At 45.8% G+C, this 20,436-nt stretch overlaps 1 protein-coding gene across 1 annotated transcript in view; it reads left to right on the top strand.

Moving 5' to 3' along the window:
• kcnh1b (potassium voltage-gated channel, subfamily H (eag-related), member 1b) overlaps nucleotides 1-20,436 on the top strand; it is an 84,352-nt gene that overhangs the window by 47,751 nt on the left and 16,165 nt on the right. Inside the window, exons 8-10 of the mRNA XM_033624764.2 lie at nucleotides 9,608-9,807; nucleotides 10,526-10,778; nucleotides 16,770-16,966. Coding sequence (XP_033480655.1) covers nucleotides 9,608-9,807; nucleotides 10,526-10,778; nucleotides 16,770-16,966 — 650 coding nt within the window. The remainder of the gene's footprint in view (nucleotides 1-9,607; nucleotides 9,808-10,525; nucleotides 10,779-16,769; nucleotides 16,967-20,436) is intronic.

Genomic DNA, 20,436 nt, shown 5'->3' with positions numbered 1-20,436 from the left:
CTGTCGTCTGCTGTCACATCAGATCTACAGTCTGGATCATATCCAGCCTTCATCATCATCATCATCACCACCACCTCCAACAAGCGTCACTCATTTCTGACAGAACAAGTGTTTTATCTTTCACCAGCTTTTCATTGTGTTATACATACAGAGAGGAGTCCCTCCTCTTCCTCTGTCCCCCATTGGACCTTCTTCTGAAACATTGTGTACGTTAGTCAACGGTCAGACATGAGTGTGTTCTGGAACCGTGCCATAAATTACACACACGGTGTTTGTCAGTTTAAAAGGCGTTTTTTTCACACATTGTTGATCAGAAGTGAAAGCAGCTCAGGAGGTCACAGAGTGGCCACTAAAGTAAACTTCTGTCCCAGTTTCACTTCCTGTTTGTGAGACTCGTCCTACTCTGGCAGTTTGTCCCTCTGGGGCTCCTGTAGAGGCACAGTGCAGAGGCTGTACTGAGGGTGCAGTGCAGTCTGGGTAAAGCCTTTTGGTTTCCTATTTAGATTCAAGAGGAACACTGAAGGAAGCTGAGTATTGGATTAAAGCCCCCCGCCCGCCTGTCAGCTTCCTGGCCCACTGAGTGGCTGAGAGCTGCTGGAGGCTGATGGAAAGCGGTTGCTATGACAGCCAGCATCCTGGATCCAGGATGAGAGTTTGGGTCATTAGCATAGCGAGTGTGAGTGTTGTAATGCTCACCGTGACATCAGGACGGGATGTGAGAGGAAGGACAGAAATAGCTGGTCCATTTTCTTTCCAGAGCGTCCTCCGTCTGCTCTCAGAGAGACCGGAGCAGTCGCACCAGCAGATTTATTATCAGGATTGTTATTAATGACCAGCTCCTGCAGCCAGAGTTCAAATCTTTATTTGTTTCTGTTTATACAGAGACGAAACCAGAGTGTTCATCGCTTCTGTACTGTAGAGGAAGATTCTGGTGTGTTTCTCAGAGCTGTGGCTGGTGTGACTCTCCCTAAGGCTGCGTTCACACCTGCCCTGTTTGGTTCAGTTCAGTCTAACTCAGGCTGGTTTGCCCTCAGCCTGAGTGTGCAGTTCCTTTGTGCAGGTGTGAACACACCAAAACAACCAGACTGAGACCTTCTTGAAGAGGTGGTCTCAGTCCGGTTCCAAAGGAACTCTGGTGCGGTTGGTTTGTGGTGAGAAGGTGTTCCGACCTGGATGTGAAGCAACTGCAGTCACATGACTCATTGTTTGGGTTAAACATGAGCATGTTACAGTCCTGGAGGATTATTAATGTGCACCTCCTCCTGTACTGCCTTAATATGCACATTCAGCACATCCAATGCATCAAAACATTGTTTTCTAGTTGGAGCCGCGCCTCGTTTTCAAACTGTATGCTTTGACTAAAATGAACAATGACAGCAATATAGTCCACGATGAGCAGCGCTAAAATCAACCTGCGTAGTTGTCCCTCCATTGTGACATTAGAAAGTGTCACATTTATCTTGCAAGTGTACTCTTCTTCAACGTTTGCTTTACTTCCTGGATTTTTCCCACATGGAAATTTTGACCAATCAAGAGCAGCTTTCTGACGCAGCTTCAATGGTTATATCTGTCACAGACATGAAAAACTCAATACTACCTGTTTCTCTTTCAAAATAAAAGTCCCCTTTCTGTGGACAGATTCCCTTCATTTGTTAACACGAGGCTTTTGTTATGAAATATTTGCAGGATCATGTTGTTGATGATGCAGCGGCTGCACGGCTTCATAAATTTGCAGAGTACAGACTTTCACATGTGGAAATACAGAAGTTACAGCAGCAGTAACGCTGTCTGTGTGAACACTGCACACCTCAGCGGTTGGAGTCGTTGTAGCGTCAAAGTGTAGACGGAAATATTTTGTAAAACGAGGTCATATTGATGGATTTTTTTTAAACGGAGGGGAAAATATCCGTTTACAAAAACATCTGGATACATATAGGCGTGGCCTCAGTCTGGCCCCACCCCTGGGACCACTTTGCCTTGGGAGACCCTACCAGGGTTATCAGAAGAAGAAGATCAACTTTATAAATCCCTGCGGGCAGATTCCATTTTTTCACTCTATTGTCACAAACACACACAGGCCTGAAATACACACACATACACAAACACGACCTGTACATGTATTTAATAGAGAGATGTTGGAGTGAGGGGGCTGCCACGGGCAGGCACCCCCAAGCTTGGAGTTCAGTGCCTTGCTCAAAGGCACCTCTCCAGCTACCAATCCATGCTCCATGCTCGGTCCATACGGGGACTTGAGCCGTTGGCCCTCCGGTTTCCAAACCAGGTCTCTATAAACTGAGCTACTGCCGCCCCGACAACGCAGCTCCAAGGATGACGGGGTCACACAAACCCCTCCTTCACGTTAAGGTGGCGATTCTGTACAGCTGCACTCAGAAACATCTATAGAGGGTTTTTAAAAAAAAAAAGTTACAATAAAAATATGACAAAGACTCTTTAAAAAAGTACTATAAGATAAAAAAAAATACAAAAATATGCACTGTTTCAGAATTTTAAAAAAAGCTGTGCAGTTTTGTGCAGGATGTGATAAACAGCTGTTTTCTAATAAACATGATTTTTACATTTAAACGCTGGTCTCTGAGTCAGACTTAAAGGAAACAGTGTTCAAGGGAAACTAATAATTCTAAGAAGAGATGACGTTCATTAAGGTCACAAACATGGTGGAATTGTTTGTCACTGTTTCTGTTATTAATATTTAGTTGTTTCTGGACTGTTGTTATCGGAGTGTGTGTTGTTAGTTTTCACCTGATTCTGGGGGGGTCATCCCTGTGTTTCCCGGGTTCTATGTTTCCCGCTCAACCAAAAAGGGTTCTATGTTTCCTGCTTACTAAAAGAACCCAGGGAACATAGAACCTTTTTTGCAGGGTTAAGTGGGGAACATAGAACCCGGGAAACATAGATACGCTCCCGATTCTGGTCATTTCTGAGGTGTACAGCTGTTTGTAGATGTGTGAGAAGGATCTGTATCAGGTGTTTGTGAGTGAAATAATGCAGCTGTGAGCTCCTCATCTCGTGTCCAGTTAGATAAAAATAACTCCACCACCTCGGCTCTCTGCGTGCAGCCTCTCAGCGGTGAACCTCCGGACCTGGCTCTGGCTCTGGCTCTGGACCTGCTGTTGCTGTTTCAGCATCAGCTCAGTATCAGTGACCTTTATGAAGGTCACAGTGAGTCGGGTAGTGATTCTGACAGTTTAGTCTGAGCTGCTGTCTGTCACACCATTCACAATGGATGACGGCAGTTTTGTGCGGCTGCTGCTGCTGCTGGTGGACGGGGTCGGTATTGATCGGGTGACCCTGGGTCCATCCTGCTGACGGGCTGTGAGGGAGGGGAGCTGAGTCAGGGGGGGACTGCAGCAGTTTGTGTCGATGAGCTGAGACACATGTCAGCTCTCAGACTGAGACTCTGGGAAATAAAGAAGTGTTTCAGGGCTGAAGTGATCGCTGGAGAAACAGAAGTCTTTAGTTTTTGACGACAGTAATCACTAGCTTGGTTTCCATCCACCTACTTTGATTTTTTCATACATAAAATTCTGAGTGAAAACACCAGAGATCCGAAAAAAACCTTCCATTTAACTTCATAGAAGCCAAAATGTTTCCACATCCGAGCTCTTAAATCAGGGAGTGCCAGTCAGATTGTATCCATCTGCAGCCGCTCACACTAACCCAGTGTAGGACACCAGCAAAGTGTCCAGTGTGTGCATACAGTAATATTCACTGTAAATAGTATGCACTTAACGTACTGTTGAGTAATAAATGGTCTGCAGCCTTTTAGTTTTAAAAAATCAACTTTGCATTGATTAATGAATTTATTCATTTGAAACCACGTCACAGTCTCCAGCCTGTATGAGTATCACCAAATAAGGGGGAAGTGGAGTGTTCTGCAGCTCCGATGTGTTGTGTTAACGTCTCCGCAGGGGAGAGCAGCCTCTCTGCTTCACCATCAGCTCTGGAAGAAGCCAACACGCTGAATGGACGAGGCGCAGGGTTTCTGAGGTGAAACAGACCGAGCAGAGAGTTATTTTCTTCACCACAGAGCTGTTTTGTTCATGCTGTCGTGTGAGTTGGTCAGCCAGTTTACGTGCTGATCGCTGCTCCACTACAGTGGACGGAGACAGCAGCAAAATGTTTTGTAGACACATAAAAATAGGACCGTCTCACAGAAGTCAACATCACTTTAAGTCTGGGCTGTATTCCAAATGTTTTCAACACTTTCCCTCGCCATCAGACCGTGCTTCACAACAGGAAACAGACGCTGTTACGTTTTGCTCTTCTTCTTCAGGAATCTTCAGGCACCTCATGACTGGTTTAGATTATGATTCAGAGATCTACGAATCGATGATGAAACGATTATTGATGCAGCAAAATTTTTGATTTTTGAACAAATATTTTTTTTCTCACTGTGAGACTACTTGTTACTTTTAACACATCGCTAACTGTAGGCTCCGCTGTGTTAGTGTCTCCAGCAGCGGAGAGCAGCTTCTCTGCTTCACATCAGCTTTGGGAAAAGTGGAGATGCTGAGCAGACCGGATGCAGGTGTTTTTAAGTAAAACAGACTGAGCAGAGTTATTTTGGTTTAAGTTGTGTAGTTAATGCTGCATTCTTTGTGTGTCTTGTTGGACTAAGAGTCTCATCCTACTCTCTAATGTGCTATGTGTGAGCTCAGTCCTGCGTGTTCTTTAATGAAGCAATAGGAGAAGATATTCGGTCTCAGTTAATGTAGTTTATTAAGCAGTAAAGGAATAAAATTACAGAGCTCTGGGTCTCAACTTCACGTCCCTGACGAACAACAAAGGTGTGTCAGTTCACGAAGTCTGACCTCCTGTCCTTCCCCTGACCCAGTATATTTGAGCGTAACAGAGTGTCATTGTGCACGCAAGGCGTTGTCCTCTTCTCATTGGCAGTTCCACTTCCTCCTTCACCACACCACGCCCCTGCCTCGTGTTAATCTGACTCCTTCCCGCTGGCGGTGGGGGCGTGGTTCCTGTTTTGAAAGACAAGAGAACAACACAACTCCCTACACGTGCTGTACCTTACTATCTGTTCATCACTTTCTATTCTTTTTACCATATATGAAACTAATTATCTAAGCATTGCGGTATGTGCTCCTCAGACTTCATGTCTCTTCCTCTCCTGTACTTCTCCACTTCTGCAAAGCAAACACATTCAGATCAGCTGAAATCATCTCAGTATTCTCATTGTTCACACATCTAAAACTTATATAGTGAAACACAACTTATAGTAAAACACATAAAATCATTCTATTCCCAACAGTCTGCGGGTCTTGTTTGTTACTGCTGATGCTGCTCCGCTCTGTTAAGGTTCCTCTCTGGGTGATGGTGTAGAAAATATTCACAATATACTCCACGTTTGTCTAGTAAATATAATTATTTAGACATTAAATTAAAACAAGTTTGCAACTGCTGCTTTTTGTGAAGATGAATTACAAGTTAACTCCAGTGTGTCTGCGCTGTTGGCTCTCCTGGTGCTGCACTGCCGTGGTGTTGAGTTCTGCCTCTTTTGTTCCGTCAACATCAAGTAATTAATAAACATTTACATATTGGATGATTGACAGCATGATTGTGAATCAATGCTGAATCATTCATGTCTGCATTTTGATGCATCGTAAACCCCTTTTTACCAAGATTAGTGCGTGTACGTGGGTTTTTTAAACACAGGAGCAGACAGGTATGTCTTTCTGTGCGTGTGTGGGTTTTTTTTGGTGTGTCATGTTCGCTGTCACAGACAGGCCGGAAAACAGGTTAGTAAACAGTTAAAAGTAGTTACAGTTACTACGCAGACAAATCTGAATCGATGTTTGAGTGCTGCTTTGATACAGACGGACAGCGTTTTGTGGTGGCGTGTCACTGCATCTCACATGTAACAGGGCTCAAATCAGCACGTCCACCCAAGTGTGGTATTTTCGTCACTGCCGACTGGAGGTACAGCCAATAAACACTTGTGACTACTGCAACTTGACCTGCGTATGAATGTCAATTGTAATTTTTCCCATTGCATTAAAATGCCGGATGTTAGTGGGCGTTTGTTTTGTTTTTGTGCAGTGGGCTCAAGAATCGATTATTTACCCCACCCCTAATTAAAGCTCTATAATTCTGCGTGAGCCGAAGAATTGTTTTGGTGTTTTTGTAGTTTACACCAATAACAGTAAAAAACCAATAAGGCACTGGGAGAGCGCAGACCTCCACCAAGCTGTGATATACTGTGATATGCACGTCTTCTATTTATTTATTTATTTATTTATTTATTTAGAGGACAGTGCACATTAATGAACATTGCTGTAAATGTGCCGGTGTTAGCCAAAGGCTGGATATGGTTTGGATAAATTTCCAAAAGCATTCCAGTGATGTCAAGCAAGTGTAGCGTACCCCAGAGGATTTAACGGTTTCTTCCTTGGCCCATGCTCCACCCTTCTACTAAGTGAAACCTATCGTGAAAATCAGGCCGGTTTTTCCATCATCCTGCTGACAGACAAACAGAACCAAAAACATGACCTCCTATGCCAGGGGTGGCCAACCCGCGGCTCGTGAGCCGCATGCAGCTCTTTGCCTATCAGTGTGCGGCTCTTTGATCCATTAATTAAAACCATCGGCGTGCGGCTGTTCCGTCATAAAAAAATCAATTTATTGTTATGAGTGCGTATGGCCCTTTAAGAAATGTAACAGGCTTAAGTGGAGCGAGTGAGAGAGAGAGGAGTGCACGGGCAGGTGAGAGGGTGTGGAGTTCAGGAGGAATGCGGGACTGTAGCGCGGTGGTGATATCGCACGACAAAAAAATGTCAGGGAAGAAATGCGTGTCTTTGTGTGTGTGGAGAGAGTATGAGAGAGGGAGAGACTGTGTGTGGATGTGTGTGGAGTAGTGTTGCACGGTGTTGCCAGAACTATAACTATAATATTATTACTTTCAATAATGTTGTTGTAAGCTACTGTTATTACCTGCATCTCTCTCTCTCTCTCTCTCTCTGTCTCATTGTGTCATACAGATTACTGTTAATTTATTATGTTGATCTGTTCTGTACGACATCTATTGCACGTCTGTCCGTCCTGGAAGAGGGATCCCTCCTCAGTTGCTCTTCCTGAGGTTTCTACCGTTTTTTCCCTGTTAAAGGGTTTTTTTGGGGAGTTTTTCCTGATCAGCTGTGAGGGTCATAAGGACAGAGGGATGTCATATGCTGTAAAGCCCTGTGAGGCAAATTGTGATTTGTGATATTGGGCTTTATAAATAAAATTGATTGATTGGTATACTGGTACCAACGGTAGACCGCAGTAGGCTGCTACTTAAACACCACAGTAGGCTACATGACATGGTGCCACTACTGTGGGATAAGTTCAAAGTCCAATCAAAGGAAGGTGAGTGTCCATGCGCTGGCCAATAACAACCAAAGTGCTCCGCAGTGCAAGATAACGGCTTACCGGCGACCGAGAAGCACGGCTCCAGGTGAATAAATTGGTATCATGACTGCCCAGAAGTACCTGAACAGCCGAGCCAGCCGAACACAGGTATGTGACGTGTCAGAGGAGGAACGAGCCGTTCACATTACTCTTTGTGTCAGGTAACGGTCCACAAACCTCACCGCACTTTAGGGACTGTTCTTTACTTATGAAGGGAGGAGGGTGGCTGGTTGATTTTTATTTCATTTATTTATTTTATTTTGATCCCCCCTATGTTAATCACTTATTGATGCTGTTTCTGAAGTATGAATAAGTCAATAAGTAATTTATTCCATTGAAATATCATTGATGTATTATAGAAAAGTGATTTATCTTTTTATAAATGACAAAAGGCACATCTGCTTCATTTTCGCTGTGATATCCTGATACTACTCAGAACCATGATATTTTCACTGGTATCGTGCCGTGGGTCCCAATTTTGGTACCGTGACAACATTAATCTGGAGAGAGTATGAGAGTGGGAGAGACTGTGAATGTGTGTATCTCTATTCATGGTTATTCATTTGTGTGTGAGATAAATAAATCTGGCTTTGAAAATTGGAAATGTATGGATTTTGATTTTATGTCATTTCGTGTTTGTGTGAGAGAGGGAGTGCGTTTGTAAGCACATGTGTATGATGTGGCTCTTTGTACTACCACCGTAATTTGTGTGGCTCTTGGTCTCTGACTGATTGGCCACCCCTGTCCTATGCCAAGGTAATAAATGACTCTTTAAGGGCCGACATCACGATGACATCATGTCATCAGCTGGAGGTGCAGCTGCCTCTCCCCCACAGGGCTGTAGGCTCCATAGGAGTGTTAAAATGTGTTTGTCTTGTTGTGTTATTGGGAGCCAGAATAGAAGGAGTCATGGCTCAAAACCAGCCGCCACTGCCCGTCAACAAAAACAAAGACAACTATGGTTAAATGTGATAAGACCAAAGGACTGGACGGAGGCCATCATCAAAAATGCTCACATGTGCAGCGCACACTTCATATCAGGTTAGGAAAAAAGTATTTCCTGTTGTAGGGATGAATAAGGTTATGTGTATTAAGGGTTATCATGTCCACCTCATCAGAAACTGGGGAGGGATTAAGAGGAAGATTGGATTTCTCTGCAACGCTAACTTTTTAGCACATTAGCTAACGTTAGCTTCCATAGCAAAACAAACAAGTGTGGTCCTCCTTTGTAAGATTGGCTTCCTGTGACATCATCCATCCACTGAGTGAGAGCATACGGGTCGGCCAGTCTGGTCCCGTTGGTCAGTGTTTACTTATTCAAGTAACACTGGCGGTCCCGGAGAGTGAGTGACCTGACATGGTGCGTTGGTAAATTCAGTCTGACGCTCTACACTAAAATGAGAGCCCTGTTGGTGGAAGAAACGCAGCGTTATATTTCTACATGAATGAACCAACGGTTAAGTTAATCACACATTCACTGCGCTCGGCGCTCTGCTGCTCCGTCTCCACAGACAGAGTGTCCAGAGTGCGCTCTGCCACTCTGAGAGTGCGCTGCTCTGGATAACCCAACGCTACATTCAGACAGCGCTCCCAATTTATCAACGCTCCAGTTTGTGTCAGAGTGCGCTCCCACACTCACAATGAGTGTTTCTGAACGCACCACTCACATCATCTTCCTCCATCGTCTAAAACAAGACAACACAACTTGTTAGCTAGCGCTAGCTAATGTCTGTGGAGAACTGTATTGCCTCCAGTTAAGCCCCGCCCACCAACAAACATCACACTGTTTACTAACAGTTAAAGAGTCTATAAATTGAAGGCATTTTGTTGTTCTTGAGAGAACCTGAGATATCTTGTATGTACGTTGATCTCTGCAGAGCAGTTTCAGGTGAAGCGGTGATTGGATGATAAAGAGATGTGCGGTCGTTTAACAGATGAGATATAAAGATAAATATCATGAGATGATTATTTTCTTCTCGTCAGTGAGGGAGTCCGTACAACTTCGTGTGAAAATCAAACGTTCTTTGTCAAAGTAACATTTTAATGTATGATTTTGTGAACATGTATATCTCAGTCAGACGGACGACTGTGGATGAATCATCCAAAAAATATCTATACATCTTTATACACTGTGTTGAGAAGGTTAACAACACAACCCTAAACATTGTTTGCTTCCTGTTGACAGCGCTGCTGTACGCCACCATCTTTGGTAACGTCACCACCATCTTCCAGCAGATGTACGCCAACACCAACCGCTACCACGAGATGCTCAACAGCGTGCGAGACTTCCTCAAACTCTACCAGGTCCCCAAAGGCCTGAGCGAACGGGTGATGGACTACATCGTGTCCACCTGGTCCATGTCCAGAGGCATCGACACTGACAAGGTAACACCTCACCGCCTGCTCAGGTCCTCCACACTGTGATGTCACAGGCAGGGTGGAGGCCTGCCACACCCTCTCAAATCTTATTAATCCAGTCAGGTGATCAGTGCTTCACAGACTCCGCAGCAGCCACAGCCCTTACAGCCTGTGGTGTGGCGAAATCAAGTGCGCTGTATTTACAGATTTGGCACTTCAGTGTGCCGAGATGTGGCCAAAAAGTTTGAAAGTATGACCATGTTTTACGCCTGTGGTTGACAGAAGGAAGTGCTTCCATAAACATGATGGGCATCAAATGAAGTGCTCTGTTAATATCTCTTTAGGAGTACTGTGAAACAATAACCAGCCCTAATTTGACCTCAGTGTGACCTCAGCATAACCTCAGTGTGACCTCTGTGTGACCTCTGTGTGACCTCAGCATAACCTCAGTGTGACCTCAGTGTGACCTCTGTGTGACCTCAGTGTGACCTCTGTGTGACCTCAGTGTGACCTCTGTGTGACCTCAGCATAACCTCAGTGTGACCTCTGTGTGACCTCAGTGTGACCTCTGTGTGACCTCAGTGTGACCTCAGCATAACATCTGTGTGACCTCAGCATAACCTCAGTGTGACCTCAGTGTGACCTCAGCATAACCTCAGTGTGACCTCAGTATAACCTCTGTGTGACCTCAGTGTGACCTCAGTGTGACCTCTGTGTGACCTCAGTGTGACCTCTGCATTCGCAGGTTCTGCAGATTTGTCCGAAGGACATGCGAGCGGACATCTGCGTCCACCTCAACAGGAAGGTGTTTAAGGAACACCCAGCGTTCCGACTGGCCAGTGACGGCTGCCTGCGAGCCCTCGCCATGGAGTTCCAGACCGTCCACAGCGCACCAGGTGACCTCATCTTCCATGCCGGAGAGAGCGTGGACAGCCTCTGCTTCGTGGTGTCGGGGTCACTGGAGGTCATCCAGGACGATGAGGTGGTGGCCATTTTAGGTGAGTGTGGTTCTGACATGCCATGCTGCAGCTAATGGGGATCCAAATAAACAAACAAACAAACAGATCTCCAGAGGAGCAGGGTTACAGGTTAAATCTCACGGAGAGAATGTAACAAAGACAGAATAAATATAATCGATGAGTCGCTCTTATTTCCTCTCATCAGTGTGATTCTGAGCTGCTCCAGCTGAGTGACTCATGCACTCTGCCGTTACAAACTGAGACCAGTGTTGATGGATCATCTGGGAGCTGAGTTTGTCTTTGGGGGCCGGGCTCCGTCAGCATCACTTCAGTCCCAGTCTGGTTGTTGTTGGTCTCAGTGACAGCAGCTCACAGTGCTGATTCATCATGAGGTGGAAACTCTGTTTATGTTTCCTTCCATTTCTGCTTTAATGATGCTGAGTCTGAGCGGATACTCTCCATACATCAGAGACGCTTCACCGGCTCAGCTCTTTATTCCCATCATGTTTTACAGCCAAATGTTTTGTCTTTACCTCAAACTTTGTTTTCAGTCAAAAGAAAATCAGATGAAACAGAAATCCTCACATCGCATGAGCAGAGACCTCAAAATAAAAACAGTAAGAGTGGTAGATAAATGCTTTTTATTAGTTTTTACTTGATGTAATCAAACAGTGAACTATTTATTCTTTCATTTTCCGCAACCGCTTTACCCCTTTTACAACAGCAGCATGTCAAGTGGGCCGAACCTGAGCAAAATACCGTCACATACCTTGAAACCAATATGATTTAAAAAAAACAAAACAAAACGTGATATGAAAATTTTGTCATACAGCCCAGCCCTATAGCTAACCGTAGCTAACTTGTTTGTCCATTGTTTGGTCTGTGACGTAATAGGTCAACAGGAAAAAGGTCCAATACTAACAAGCTGAAAGGGGGCATATCTCCACCTATCGTAGAGGAGTCGCACATACTTGGCTCAATAAATGGATTCCCCTCCTGTGCTTGTATACTGGGACAAGGACAGTAGGCCAGTTAGATGTCCTCGTCCAGCTGGGACTGTAGCTCCACTTCACTGTGACTGGAAATGGACTGATTGACTGCAAGACCCACGAACCATCGGGCCAATCACTGGCTGTTGATTGGCTCTGTAACCTTAGAAGTGACGCAGGCCCTCGTTGGCTACTGTAGGCTGTGGAGAGGACAGGGAGGCTCCTATTGGCTCAGGTGAGGTGTCAATCAAAAGGTCAGGGGTCAGTTTCCATACCCAGCTTTCGATGATGTTTACGTGCAAAATGAATTTATTATGCAACGTATGTGGAGAAATATGTACGTTTGAGATGGTGCAGTGTGTGGATATCTGTGTATGTAATCATGTGTTTGAATGAAATATTTTACTGGATTTTAATATTTTCGATCTGTTGATTATGATAACACTTCACAGGTTAGTTATAGATGTTTTTTTGTTTGTTGTTTGTGTGATGAAAGTGTTTATTGAACCTGCTGTGGAAGTTGTATTTTAAAATGGTCCGCATCAATCGAACGGCACGGTGCGTAGTTTCCTGATGATAGGTCGTATGAGTAAACCACTCAAACACAGCAGCTGTTCACATTTCAGATTTTTCTAATAAACCATCTGATGACCTGCCCTACGTGTTTTCCCACCTGTGACAACAAACTTCCTGTTGTTCATCCAGGTCACGTGGCAAAGAGATACAAACACCTAACACAATCCTTCATAGTCAGTTCTGTGTCCTACAGTGTTTCCTCCAGCCTCCTGAACAGCACGCTTAGTTCCCGTCCAGTTGTCAGGTGTCTTTACTAAAATAAGAGACTTCCTGTTAGAAACAGTCCAGTTCTGCCTGTCAGGCCTGTCTCAGGGTTATAAAAGCTCCCTCGGCTGGAACAAAATGAAATGTCAGGGTTTTAGTCTGGATGCGAGGCGGAGAATTGAAACTGTGTTTTTGCTGCTGCCGGCTGACCCCGCCTGACTCTGGAGGAAACACCTGAGCTCTGAAACACAAAGAGCGAAGCCTGCAGAGTCACCTGCCACACAGAGAAACACACAGACGCTCCGCTGCCTCCTCGCTGCATCAAAACCAAACGTGTTTGCTATTTTTGTCAGCGTGCGTAGGAATCATGCTCCGGGGCTCTCATTAGCAAAGCATCAGTTTTATGCATGAAGTGTTTGGCTTCATTTTGAATCATGCTGCCTGGTGTGTGTGTGTTTTTGGGGCTGATGGAGGGAGAGCGTTCACCGGTTCAGAAAGAGTGAAAGATGATGGAGGAAGCTGTCGAGGCGGAGCACGGCTCAAAGAACAGCTGTCAGAGTCATTGTGCAATTCACTCTGCGTGTTCACCAAACCTCTGAGCTCTTTAAGAGCTCCCTGAGACACACACACACACACACACACACACATTTATATTTATATATGATGAAGCAATACTGTGAGGCAGCGTGCGGGCAGAGACTCAGCTCCTTGTTTGCATCAAACATGATGACGTCTCACTGTCAGTCTGTTTAAAATGTCAACAACATGAACTGTGATTCACACGTTCATGCTCTCCAGGGGATGAATCCTAATCACCATGGTGATCCTCTGATTTTGCTAACATGCTAACATTAGCATGGACTTTACATGTTGTTGTAACATCCTGACATAATGTCGGCTTGCAAACAGGCATTAACCTCACGTCACACTGTCACTGATAAAAACATCCTCCTGCCACCCTGCGTCTTCACATGAGGACGTCATATTTTGGATTTATTGTGCCTTGTACTTTATTCTACTGAACTCAGACCTGTTGTCCTCATTCGTGGACACTTTCTTTGTGCCATCCAGTGGTAGTAAGAGCACAATACACTAATCCATGTAAAAACAAGATGGCAGCCATCTCTGCCGAGTCAGTCTGCAGCTGATCAGACACAAAAGTGGACGAGGTCCAAACCCGATCAGGTGTTATAGTTGACACTTGTTTGTTAGTTTGATATGGAAACAAATTTTGGCAACAGTGACAAGCTAAGACACCGTTATTTAGTAAGTACTTGTTTGAGGATGTTGGGACTTTGTTATCATTAGCAATGTTTAGTTTTTTATACCTGTCAGGTCCTACTGATCCCAAATAGCTCGGAGAAAGTAAAAATGCATACCAAACAAAAGTTGGGGTCTCAGGAGGATAGACACTTTCATGCTAACATGGTAACAGTTCAACACTCACATATCACTGTAGCATGCTAACAAGCTAGCATGCTCAATGCTACATGCTAAAGACCTTTTCAACATGCAGCTCCGAATTTCCATGTGGGAAAAATCCAGGAAGTAAAACAAACGATGAAGAAGAGTACACTTGCAAGATAAATGTGACACTTTCCTCAAGTGATTCTGTCACAAACCTTTGCTGATGGAAACCTACGTGAATAAACTCCATATATGTGACTGTCTCATAACAGCCTGTCACAGGTTACAGCCTGATGGTTAGAGGAGAAATGGCAGAGCATAAAAACAGAGAAGAAAATCAGCTGTTGATTTATATATATAGATCCCAGGGGACATTTGTTTAAATGTGTAATTAGTGGTAGATTTGATTTAGTTGAACTATTAATATTGTGACAGGATCTGAATCTGACTCTGAGTTACTGTTGTTGTTCACAAACTGAAGACATGAACCATCATTTTAGTTTTCATAAGCGTTACCTGATGGTGTCAGCACGTCATCAGTATCAGCAGATAACAGCTTTAAAATAATTTATCGGCGTCAGCTTGAAATGATGATCTCTGCCAATATGACAGGCCATGAAGATGATGTTTCTAATAGTTGAAACAGGTCAGGTTTGCCTGGTTTTGTCTGTTGTCAGGTCTGTCTTTTGGAGACCATCATCCAAAGCCTGTTTAAGAGGGATGAGTTTTACAGTTTACTTTGAAAATGTTACATAAAGATAAGTATGTCATGTTTTTGTATTTTATGTCTGCTGTGACACCAGGGCCACCACAAACAAGAGTATAATAAACTGTCAATTCCACTACAGGAGAGACTTGAGGTTCTCTGCAGTTGGGTGGGAAAACATTTGAGCACATTTTGTATTGGTGTCGGCAACGAGCCAAAATGAGATGGAAAATATTGAGTACAGGCCAAAATCCAACTTTGTACATCTCTAGTTTTTACTGAATCTTTGATGGCAAACTGTAAAACTATATCACTTATTTTGTTGCAATGCTATGTTCTGAAATTAATAATAACATATTATTTTTACTAATTTGTTGTTTCATTAAGAATATCGTCATCAAAAAAAACCTGAAATATTGTGATATTATTTTAGTTAGTTGCAGCTCTAACAGGTGAAAAGGTGAAAATATGGAAGTACAGTCTGATTTCAGCAGAGCAGAGAAACCTCCTGTTATTCCGACCTGGGATCAGTGACACATAATTCCTGCATGTTATCCTCACTGACTCCTGGTGTCAAATAAACAGAGTTTAAGCCCAGATACAGACATGACTGACTGAATCATACTGGGTTATATAATGATCTCGCGACCAGGTGTCTGTGAACACCACAGTCGTTACTGGGAGATACAGCAGGTATGTTTCAGCTGACTGTTGTTACAATAAGTAGAATATGAACACAGCACTACTGGAGCCAAGATGGCAGCCAGGTTCTCTCGCTGCTCACTGGTCCAGCTGCTGAGAGGAAGTGAGAGGTGCTGACGGCCTCTCAGTGACTCGTTTCTGTCCTTTAGATATCTGCTTTGACTTCAGATAATCGCCACAAGAGACGTTTTATCAGCTTCACTTCCTGTCTGGATAAATGTTTAGACTGCAGAAACACTCTGAGCCTCACCGTTCACATCACATCAGGAACTAGTTAAAGTCCGTGTGCTTCACTTCCTCTTCTCACATGAACACTGATGTTTTCTGAAAGCAGCTGCGTCGACGCTCACCTTCCCTCTGATGATTGTGTGTATTCACCACCGCACCGTTAATGACAGCGTTCATCATGTCGTCATTTATCTGATTGTTTTTATAGAAGATCAAACTGAGAGATCAGTCTGACGTTTCACCACAGAAACAGACCTGATGTGTTCAGTCACATGATGCTCGGAGGAAGCTGTGAAACTCTCTAATGTCCAGCTGGACGTTGATATCAGATGCTGTGTGTCGTTCTCCTCCATCATGTAAATTCCTGACACTAAAGTGAACCTGTTTCAGACACACATTTTACATGTGTCTTCTTACTGAAGCTCATCTGTAGATAAAACATCAAACTAAAGGCAGCTTTGTTATTTCACCACGTTGTCACATGTTCGGGTTCTTGATGGATATTTCCTGCAGCGCTGACGTTTAAATCAGATGCTCAGGTGTAAAAGTCTTACTGTGTACAATCACTGATTTGACAGATTGAAGACTCTCAGTAATAAATAGCCGTTATGACAGCGATGAGATTCTGTTTTCTTTTTACAGTAAACTTAAACTCACCCAACTGTTGTCATTGTTTCATGTACTGCTACACATGTGTCTCACACACACACATATATATATAATGTGTGTGTGTGTTAAAAAGGCTTTAAAAAGTGTGAAATTGAACTTGGTTATTTCTGTCGACACTTTGTAAACAACCTCTGCAATACAGCAGCACCGCTGAGGTACGATCCAGCAGCCAATGACACATCTATGTTTCTGTATCTGTGGTTTATTCTGTGGCTTTTACTCTCAGCTGACTCAACACGAAAAGCCCAGCATGTTGTTTTTGGCCTGTTGTGTGTCCATGAACTGAGTGGGTCCCAAAATGTGACTTAATACACTGATTGTGTACTTTAATCCTCAAAGCTCCAAAAACTCCTCTGGAAAAATTACATTAAAATGTATTTTGGTGAAGATGTGAAAGTTTTGGAACGTATTACTGATACAGATGTGGAGCGGAGGAGACGATGAGTCTGCAGAAGTTTCAGAGCTTCATACGGATGATTCGACTCCTCAGATCGGCTGTTAAAACGCTGTGAAGGTGAGGCTGTAACCTGTCTCTCTGTGTGTCTGCAGGTAAAGGCGATGTGTTTGGCGACGTGTTCTGGAAGGAGATGACGTTGGCACAGTCGTGCGCTAACGTGCGGGCGTTGACCTACTGCGACCTCCACATCATCAAACGAGACGCGCTGCAGAAAGTCCTGGAGTTTTACTCCTCCTTCGCAAATCACTTCGCCAGAAACCTGGTGCTCACCTACAACCTGAGGAAGAGGGTGAGTCCGCACGCCTCATCGCTCCACATCACTCAGCTCACCTGCACCAACACCACTGTTTAAAAGTCCAGAATCAGATGTCCCCTCCGTGTCTCATGACCCGAGAGAATACTGTGTGAAAGAGGATGTTGAATTCGTTTTTAGTGAAGAAAGTTCATGCATCAGACTTTAAACTGTGACTGAATCAAACACCAAAATGTTTCTAAAATCAGATCAGCGGGACAAACAAGGGTGTGTGTGTGTGTGTGTGTGTGTGTGTGTATGTCACGTGACCTCAGCTCATCTTGCATCCGGCGCTGGACTCGCTCTGTTGTCGTCATGTTGTTCCAGCTCATCCTCCTCCACAGAGCAGGTGTGATGTCTGCTGAGCCAACAGTGCGGAGGTGGACGGTGACAGATGGCTGTTTTCACACCTTAACTGATGCTGAAACACTCTGCTCAGTTTAACCCTTAAATTCACCTCAGTCAGGCAGAAGACAGACATCTGACCAGAAACACTGATCACCTGAATGACTGTTGATAAATATCTGTCATGAACACAGTCAGTCGGTCGGTCGTCTGATTGTGGCGGTCATGTCCTCCATCCTGCTGTGGTTGAAGGACAAGTTGTGTTCTGTTGTGTGGACAGATGCTCACAACCAGTGGTGCCAAGTTGGCCACTGTCTCACTAGATTTAGCAACTTCTCAGACTCTCCTGGTGACATTATTTCTATGAAGGGACAAATTTAGCCACTTTTCAGACCCCAACTTGTGCAATTGAAATGCTTCACTGGGATTTTGTAGGCTTTTATATTTTCATAGTGTCGTATTACTCCTGTAACTGAAGTTAAAGATCGGAGTAATTCTTCCAGTTCTGTGCTGAAGTCAGAAACATGTTGGAGCTGCTAAAAGTTTAAGTAACCTTAAACAAAGCAACAGGATGGCACAGTGGTGCAGTGGTTAGCACTGTTGCGTCACAGTAAGAGTGTACTGGGTTCGAGGCCCTTCTGTGCAGGGTTTGGATGTTCTCCTCGTGTCAGCGTGGGTTTCCTCCAGGTGCTCCGACATGTTCTCCCCGTGTCAGCGTGGGTTTCCTCCAGGTGCTCCGACATGTTCTCCCTGTGTCAGCGTGGGTTTCCTCCAGATGCTCCGACATGTTCTCCCTGTGTCAGCGTGGGTTTCCTCCAGGTGCTCCCACATGTTCTCCCCGTGTCAGCGTGGGTTTCCTCCAGGTGCTCCCACATGTTCTTCTCGTGTCAGCGTGGGTTTCCTCCAGTTGCTCTGACATGTTCTCCCTGTGTCAGCGTGGGTTTCCTCCAGGTGCTCCGACATGTTCTCCCTGTGTCAGCGTGGGTTTCCTCCAGATGCTCCGACATGTTCTCCCTGTGTCAGCGTGGGTTTCCTCCAGGTGCTCCCACATGTTCTCCCCGTGTCAGCGTGGGTTTCCTCCAGGTGCTCCGACATGTTCTCCCTGTGTCAGCGTGGGTTTCCTCCAGGTGCTCCCACATGTTCTTCTCGTGTCAGCGTGGGTTTCCTCCAGGTGCTCTGACATGTTCTCCCTGTGTCAGCGTGGGTTTCCTCCAGGTGCTCCGACATGTTCTCCCTGTGTCAGCGTGGGTTTCCTCCAGGTGCTCTGACATGTTCTCCCTGTGTCAGCGTGGGTTTCCTCCAGGTGCTCCAACATGTTCTATCTGTGTCAGCGTGGGTTTCCTCCAGGTGCTCCGGCATGTTCTCCCCGTGTCAGCGTGGGTTTCCTCCAGGTGCTCTGACATGTTCTCCCTGTGTCAGTGTGGGTTTCCTCCAGGTGCTCTGACATGTTCTCCCTGTGTCAGCGTGGGTTTCCTCCAAGTGCTCCCACATGTTCTCCCTGTGTCAGCGTGGGTTTCCTCCAGGTGCTCTGACATGTTCTCCTCGTGTCAGCGTGGGTTTCCTCCAGGTGCTCCAACATGTTCTCCCTGTGTCAGCGTGGGTTTCCTCCAGGTGCTCCGACATGTTCTCCCCGTGTCAGCGTGGGTTTCCTCCAGGTGCTCTGACATGTTCTCCCCGTGTCAGCGTGGGTTTCCTCCAGGTGCTCTGACATGTTCTCCCTGCGTCAGCGTGGGTTTCCTCCAGGTGCTCTGACATGTTCTCCCTGTGTCAGCGTGGGTTTCCTCCAGGTGCTCTGACATGTTCTCCCTGCGTCAGCGTGGGTTTCCTCCAGGTGCTCCGACATGTTCTCCCCGTGTCAGCGTGGGTTTCCTCCAGGTGCTCCGACATGTTCTCCCTGCGTCAGCGTGGGTTTCCTCCAGGTGCTCCGACATGTTCTCCCTGCGTCAGCGTGGGTTTCCTCCAGGTGCTCTGACATGTTCTCCCCGTGTCAGCGTGGGTTTCCTCCAGGTGCTCTGACATGTTGTCCCTGTGTCAGCGTGGGTTTCCTCCAGGTGCTCTGACATGTTCTCCCTGTGTCAGCGTGGGTTTCCTCCAGGTGCTTCAACATGTTCTATCTGTGTCAGCGTGGGTTTCCTCCAGGTGCTCCGGCATGTTCTCCCCGTGTCAGCGTGGGTTTCCTCCAGGTGCTCTGACATGTTCTCCCCGTGTCAGCGTGGGTTTCCTCCAGGTGCTCTGACATGTTCTCCCTGTGTCAGTGTGGGTTTCCTCCAAGTGCTCCCACATGTTCTCCCTGTGTCAGCGTGGGTTTCCTCCAGGTGCTCTGACATGTTCTCCTCGTGTCAGCGTGGGTTTCCTCCAGGTGCTCCAACATGTTCTCCCTGTGTCAGCGTGGGTTTCCTCCAGGTGCTCCGACATGTTCTCCCCGTGTCAGCGTGGGTTTCCTCCAGGTGCTCTGACATGTTCTCCCCGTGTCAGCGTGGGTTTCCTCCAGGTGCTCTGACATGTTCTCCCTGTGTCAGTGTGGGTTTCCTCCAGGTGCTCTGACATGTTCTCCCTGCGTCAGCGTGGGTTTCCTCCAGGTGCTCTGACATGTTCTCCCTGTGTCAGCGTGGGTTTCCTCCAGGTGCTCTGACATGTTCTCCCTGCGTCAGCGTGGGTTTCCTCCAGGTGCTCCGACATGTTCTCCCCGTGTCAGCGTGGGTTTCCTCCAGGTGCTCCGACATGTTCTCCCTGCGTCAGCGTGGGTTTCCTCCAGGTGCTCCGACATGTTCTCCCTGCGTCAGCGTGGGTTTCCTCCAGGTGCTCTGACATGTTCTCCCCGTGTCAGCGTGGGTTTCCTCCAGGTGCTCTGACATGTTGTCCCTGTGTCAGCGTGGGTTTCCTCCAGGTGCTCTGACATGTTCTCCCTGTGTCAGCGTGGGTTTCCTCCAGGTGCTCTGACATGTTCTCCCTGTGTCAGCGTGGGTTTCCTCCAGGTGCTCCAGCTTCCTCCCACAGTCCAAAGACATGCAGGTTAATTGGTGACTCTAAATTGTCCGTCGGTGTGAATGTGAGTGTGAATCGTTGTCTGTCTCTGTGTGTCAGGGGTGCATCTCGCCTCTCACCCAGTGTCAGCTGGGATA

This window comes from Epinephelus lanceolatus, chromosome 3 (assembly GCF_041903045.1).
Source record: "Epinephelus lanceolatus isolate andai-2023 chromosome 3, ASM4190304v1, whole genome shotgun sequence".
NCBI lineage: Eukaryota > Metazoa > Chordata > Actinopteri > Perciformes > Serranidae > Epinephelus > Epinephelus lanceolatus.
The sequence above is the reverse complement of the archived record's forward strand: the minus strand, read 5'-3'. Positions and strand labels throughout refer to the sequence as shown.